The following is a 6,888-nucleotide window of genomic DNA, read 5'->3' as shown; positions in this document are numbered from 1 at the left end:
TCATCAAGAAGATCAGTCGACTGAGACATGTAAGGTGAAAGACTTAGTAAATTTACAAGTCCAAATTCCTTGATAGTCAATGTCAACATCACATTAGAGCAGCTACCATCGAAGGATCGTGAGGAAGTTGGGAGCAGTTACACTAGTGGGAACTTGAAGATTGAACATGAAGTGAATGCAGGAGTTCCTTAGTGGTCATAACCGGCGACGACAATTACTTTGTAAGTAGAATAAATAGCAGGCTCATACATGAGATAGGGTCGTAAAATTTCATACATACTCTCCATACCACAGAGTACTTGAGTCAAAGAGCGAAACAGTTGAACGAGAAACATATATACGTCTGCGTCTAATCTTTTTCATTAGTCTTTTATTTCCCTAAACGGAATATGTACCTTTACTTTTGCTCTGTTTAATTTCATTTATTGCATTTTACCTTATCATTTATCACAACCTAATTTCATTTAAAGTCTTTTTCTATGCTGTTAACATTTAAGCGACGACTGAATTCAATTCACACGCACGCGTGTTCACATAAATCATTTGCATAAATTGTTTGAGAGATTTTTTGAGTTAATCTAATAGACTTTCAAACTCGTGATTGTTTATCAAAAATACCGGTAAACAATAGTGTTATCTAAAATAACAAAGGATTTTACGGGGACACACCAATCCGATGATAAGATTAATTAGGTTTTAAAAAGATAAAACATGTTTAACCTTCTATTCCTAGAGATTATTTTGAATTTTCAAAGGGCGCAATGAATGTCAAATATTAAAATTATTGTTAAAATTGTTACTAATTCTGCTGTTAAGTAATAAACCGTTGCTAAAATCGTCTTTAACTAAGTCACTAAATTGTAAAAATCATTGTTAAAATAAAGAAAAACATAGATGCAAAATTTAATGAGAACTATTCTTTAAAAAATATTTTGAAGAATAAAAATAAAATTAAAGATATTTAAAAAAACCACAAACATATTTAATATTTTTAAAAATACAATTGATGACCAAAATGTTAAAAGATTACTTTTTCATTTTTCATTTCATATTTAAATTTATTTCAAGATTATCATTTGTTTATATTTAAAATAGTATGAATAATGGATGCATTATTTGAAAAAATTCTGAAAAAAATAAGGACTCAAAGTATTTCAAAAACAAGTAAGTCTAACATTTTTATCAAAAACAAGCCAAACTAGACTCGCCATGTAGATCGATCTAGACCTATTTCTTATAGATTTTAAAAAACTATTTTTTTAAATATTTTTAAATATGATTTTTAAGATAATTTTTTTAAAGTTTTAGAACATTTTAAAAATATATAACTGTAAAAATTATTTTAAAAAAGCCCTAAAACAACGAACATCAAAAGCAAGAAAACAAATTACAAAGGTAGACAAAGATTCTGAACGGCGCAAAGTTGCATAGCCATGGATTCCGAGTTTCCCAACAAAGCATTAACCACCACTCGCTTTTCCGACCTCAAACCCCCACTTTCCGATCCCGTTCTCCAAGCCCTCACACACTCCGCCTTCGATTTCTGCACTCCCGTTCAAGCTGCCACTATTCCCTTACTCTGCAGCTTCAAAGACGTCGCTGTCGACGCCGCCACCGGTTCCGGCAAAACCCTAGCTTTCGTCATTCCACTTGTCGAGATTCTTCGTCGCTCCTCTTCCAATCCCAAACCTCACCAGGTTGGTTACTCCCTCTCCCCATTCCACTTATTGCTGTGTTGATTCAAATTTATTCATTTATTGAGTTTAGGTTAATAACTACGAAGCTTTTCGTTGTTTTGTAGGTTCTGGGGATAATTATATCTCCTACAAGGGAACTAGCATCCCAAATATATCATGTTGCACAACCTTTTATTTCAACCTTAGCGAATGTTAAATCAATGCTACTAGTAGGTGGAGTGGAAGTGAAAACCGACATGCAGAAAATTGAGGAAGAAGGTGCAAATGTATTGATTGGCACGCCGGGTCGATTGCACGACATTATGAATAGGATGGATGTTATGGATTTCAAAAGTTTTGAGGTATATCATGATGTAGTTTCATGTTTTAAGATTTGTTATATTTTGTGGTATTTGTGTATTAGTAGGAGTAGGGTTTTGATATTGTAATTGTGTCTGCAGATTTTGATTCTGGACGAGGCTGATAGGCTCTTAGATATGGGATTCCAGAAGCAGATAAATGCTATCATAACTCAGTTACCTAAGCTTCGAAGGACTGGTTTATTCTCGGCTACTCAAACTCAGGCTGTGGAAGAGCTTGCCAAAGCAGGGTTGAGGAATCCTGTGCGGGTTGAAGTTCGAGCGGAAACAAAAACTGCAAATGGTGCTGCAGCATCAAATCAACTAGAATCTTCAAAGACACCTTCAGGTCTTCACACTGAGGTATTACCTATGAGGCATGCCATGGTGATTTCATTTATGCTCATCCTTTTCTTATACTCATACTCTTCTTTTACTTTTGAGTTTGCAGTACTTGAAATGCGAGGCTGATAAGAAGCCGTCGCAGCTAGTAGATTTCCTTATTAAGAACCGCTCAAAAAAAATTATAATGTAAGACACACAATGTTAATAATCAATTGTGTGATTTGTGTTGTAGATAAATATTTTATCATACTCAAGACATCGTTTTTGCCCTAATGCAGATATTACATGACTTGTGCTTGTGTTGACTATTGGGGAGTTGTTCTTCCTCGCCTTTCTGTTTTGAAAGACTTCTCCTTGATTTCTCTTCATGGAAAGATGAAGCAGGTATATGTTTGACTATTAGCAACCAAGCATTAATCGATATTGGAGTGTATTATTCTACATATCAGCATTATTTTTCTTGCCGCCCATTATTATTGTCGAACATCATTGTTTGTGTACTTATTTGTCTTTTTTCTTCCATGTAGACTGTGAGGGAGAAGGCACTAGCTTCATTTACATCCCTCTCAAATGGAATTCTTCTGTGTACGGATGTTGCAGCACGTGGACTTGACATACCTGGCGTTGACTGTATAGTGCAGGTAGCTTTGTGACAACGTAGTTGCTACTGTCTATTGGCCACTGTGTTTTATCTTCTCTCGCTCTGTTGCCAAATTTAAAAACACGGCTCAATTGTTTCTTTGTATTCATATTTACTATTGGAACACATTTATATCTAATGCAGTTAATTAATACAACCTCTGTTATTGCACAGTATGATCCTCCTCAAGACCCAAATGTTTTCGTACATAGGGTTGGTCGAACTGCTCGGCTGGGTAAACAAGGACATGCGGTTATCTTCTTATTACCAAAGGTGTGGTCGCAAGTATCATGCTGTAGTGCCTTTTAATAATATACATAAGACTCTTTAAGTTGATCCTTTTTACGGTAAATTAATAAATGCAAATGTGTAGGAGGAATCTTATGTAGAATTCTTGCGTATAAGAAGAATTCCACTTCAAGAAAGAACATGCTCCGACAATGCACCTGATGTTATACCCGAGGTTTGTTCTCGGCCTTTATTATCTTAATATCTCGCGTTGACATGTTTTATGGATGCAATAGGAGGGTCCATTTGTTATGTTTGTCAATGGATAGTAATCAAAACTTGTTTTAGATTCGTACTGCGGCAACAAAAGATCGCGATGTCATGGAGAAGGGAGTCAGGGCATTTGTTTCTTACATTCGGGCTTATAAAGAGCATCACTGCTCTTATATTCTCAGGTGAGTAATGTTCACATATAATTTTGCTCTCACTCAATGATTGAAACATCATTATTGTTGAACGACTCTCACTCTTACAGGTGGAAAGAACTTGAGATTGGCAAATTAGCCACAGGACATGGCTTATTGCAACTTCCTTTAGTGCCGGAGGTAAAACGCCACTCACTATCCACTGAGGGGTTTGAACCTGTGAAAGATATCAAATTCGAGGACATTAAGTTCAGGTAAATACATTTTAGTAGAATAACCTTTCTAATTGTCAATATTTCTGAAAAGCTTAAGCTGATAAATGTGTTGAAATATAAGAAAATTATCTTGTAATATCTTCACATCATTGTTGTCAATCACTGATGGCGTGAAATAGCATGATGTTAAAAGTTTATATGTAGTAGTGATATAGCCAATAGGGCCACTATAGCCGCTATTTGACAACCATATGTACTAAATAGCGTATTGCAGAACAATAGCGGTTTAACCAAATTCCGCAATGATATAGCTTTTATTTAACAAGTTCACATCATCTTGAATTGTCAAATGAGATTAGTTTATTATCTTAGAGTATCTCTTAAGATTAGTTTCTATATTACTTTATTATTATTATGATTTGTTTTCCTATTCAATTAGGAGTAGAAGTCGTGTATTAGGAGTTAGTGCTTAACCTTTTAGAATGGTCCAACTATCATCTAATCTTCAATCATAACTATATCCTACTGTTTATTCTTTCTCTCATCTCCTTAATCTAAAATCCATGTCTTCCACAAAATGAATGCACATGAGTGAGCTTATTTACGGGCCCTTTGCATTGTACATATCTTCAACCAGATAAAAGCTCCGAGAATGAGCTTATTATGGTCCCGTTTGAATAGGATTCTGAAAAAAAACTTTTATTAAATAATATCAAGATTATTCTTTAGAGATTGAATAAAAACATTAACTATGGTTGAAAGAACATCCAAATTGAAAAATTATGCATTTTAAAATAGCTTTTCATCAATATGGTTGAAAAAACATAGAAGCTACAAATGATGTTTTTCTCCCTCTATTTTCAAAAATTATGTTCTTCAAAAGTTAATCAAAATAGCTCCTTCACTTTTAACATAAAAATAATTTTTTAACAATCATTTTTAGAAAAAAGCTTACACAGACATAACTAAAACATAAAAAATAGTTATTTAAGAATCATAAACAAACGGGCCCATATCTAACCCATCTTGAGTCTTGAGAGCCTGAGCCTGTTATGCTTTAAGTATGGACAATGCAAAGGGCCACCCAAACTTGTGGTGAAATTTAATCTTTTTTCTTTCAAGAAATAGAAGTGGTATGGATCAAACTCTGACTTATCTGGTCATAAAGACCCTCTTAAATGTCCATGACAAGCCTCGTTATCAAATTGCGGTTATGGCAGCGCCATGGCGGACTGTGGGATTTCAACATAGCACCATGGAAAAGCTGTGGGTTGTGGGTTTTGCATTGTGGCGCCATGGCGGTCGCCACAAGCTTAACTGTCATGGTGTAGTGGGAAAAAAGTGGCTGGCTCTTATAAAATTATAAAATTCATTTCAAATTGGGCTTGAGATTGGGTATGAAAATCAAAATTGAATTGGAGCTTGAGCTTGAGCTTCTTCTTTTTCAAGCTTTAATGAAAGTTCTCCCTATTTTCTTGAGTCATGGGTGGAAACTTATTCTTTAAGATACAATGAAGTGGGGAGGGATTAGGAGGCCATTCTATTGCGTACTTAGTTCCTCGTTGATCTTGATTGAGGAATTATTCAATTCCCTTTTGAAGAGGTGTGGCAATTGACACAAGATTTACAAATAAATTTAACATGAATATCCCGTATTCAGACTGTTTGTCTATTGCCCTTCTAACTTAAGTACACTTTTTAACTCGGTCAAAAAGCAACATGTACTTGTCCCATTTGAATTTTAATCGATAAGATATGAGGTTTTTTCTTATAAAAAATCCTTCTTTGTACACTTTGGCTTTGTTCTTACAAATGTGCTGCTGGCTTAAAACTTTAATTTTATAGGGATAAATCAAGGGAGAAACAAAGGAAGAAAAATCTGCAAACAAAGAAAGAAGCCAAAGAGAAAGAGCCAAAACCTAAAAAGCTAAAGAAAACTCCCAATGTACCCGATGTCATGAGGAAGAAAACAGCCAAACAAAGACGTGCTCAGCAGACTGTTGAAGACGATGAGGAGTTGACGCAAGAATACCGCTTGTTGAAGAAATTGAAGAAAGGGGTCATAGATGAGGATGAATATGCCAAATTGACAGGCACAGAAGACTTACTTTGAAAGCAAAGTTTACATGTCTGATTACACTACCATGAACATCGCTGTTGGTATTGTAATGAGTGCAGAACTGGTTGAATGTTCTTAAGATAACCAATGGTTCTTCTCTGGGCATACTCTAAAAGATCTGACATATATACATCTTTCCATGGTGATGGACCTCAGAGTTCAGTGGACCGATAGAGACCTTATCACCCATAGATGGGCTGAATGACATTTATGGATTAATGTACATAGAAAGTGTCGATGGTGCGGAGATTTGGAAAGGGTACCCTTGATTAGAGAAATAGTCTTTTAAGTTTATGAACCTCATGAAGATTGACTTCATCCAGAATTTTGTAGTATTTTTAATGTTCTTCACTTATTAATTTTTCATGTGCCGTTGTTTAGTCTGATAGCATAGAAGTTAACTTATGTTCTAGGTATTTGTAACATTAATAAACAAACTCATACTTAACATTATGTATTGAATTTAACTTTGCTAGTATGATTTCTGTAATGGGAAGAAGTTTTTCCATCTTTGGAGGTGTCCTTTGAAGCAATATCACAAGTCATTAAGGAGGCTAAGCATCTGAGTAACTTCCACTCATTCAAATTTTAAAATTGCGTGTTAGTTAACTTTTTAATCAAGTCTTTATGAATTGTTTTAGAGTTTTTAATTAAGTAGTTTGTTGAGATGTAGGGTTTTTTGGCTAAAATTTGGAGATAATTTAAAATAGCTTAAAAGCTAGTTATTTGATAAAGTTAGTGGATGAATTAATCTACTTATTCTTCAAGATATCGGAGATATGCAATTGAGATAAAAAAAAATGTAAGCTAACGTGGCGTATCTAAGTCACGTGGATATGAATCAAATAACCAAAGCCATGACCCCCATAATAGGGACAAGC

General features: G+C 34.7%; 1 protein-coding gene across 1 annotated transcript; it reads left to right on the top strand.

Moving 5' to 3' along the window:
- Positions 1-1,350: 1,350 nt before the first annotated feature.
- Positions 1,351-6,517, top strand: LOC127084013 (DEAD-box ATP-dependent RNA helicase 18). Its single transcript, XM_051024382.1, has 11 exons — positions 1,351-1,697; positions 1,802-2,038; positions 2,138-2,398; positions 2,487-2,566; positions 2,659-2,764; positions 2,908-3,021; positions 3,195-3,293; positions 3,394-3,483; positions 3,597-3,703; positions 3,784-3,927; positions 5,734-6,517. Exons 1-11 carry the CDS (start codon positions 1,434-1,436, stop codon positions 5,999-6,001), a joined length of 1,770 nt encoding a protein of 589 aa, XP_050880339.1. The 5' UTR covers positions 1,351-1,433; the 3' UTR covers positions 6,002-6,517.
- The last annotated feature ends 371 nt before the right edge of the window (positions 6,518-6,888 follow it).

The sequence above is a fragment of the Lathyrus oleraceus genome, chromosome 5, assembly GCF_024323335.1.
Source record: "Lathyrus oleraceus cultivar Zhongwan6 chromosome 5, CAAS_Psat_ZW6_1.0, whole genome shotgun sequence".
NCBI lineage: Eukaryota > Viridiplantae > Streptophyta > Magnoliopsida > Fabales > Fabaceae > Lathyrus > Lathyrus oleraceus.
Note: the sequence above shows the minus strand (reverse complement) of the source record. Positions and strands in the feature narration are given on the sequence as shown.

Bases quoted from the DNA above. Each gene is read 5' to 3' on its own strand.
- LOC127084013 (XM_051024382.1), top strand. From the start codon at position 1,434: ATGGATTCCGAGTTTCCCAACAAAGCATTAACCACCACTCGCTTTTCC. The intron at 1,698-1,801 runs GTTGGTTACTCC...GTTGTTTTGTAG, and splicing joins CCAATCCCAAACCTCACCAG to GTTCTGGGGATAATTATATC. The intron at 2,567-2,658 runs GTAAGACACACA...GCCCTAATGCAG, and splicing joins CGCTCAAAAAAAATTATAAT to ATATTACATGACTTGTGCTT.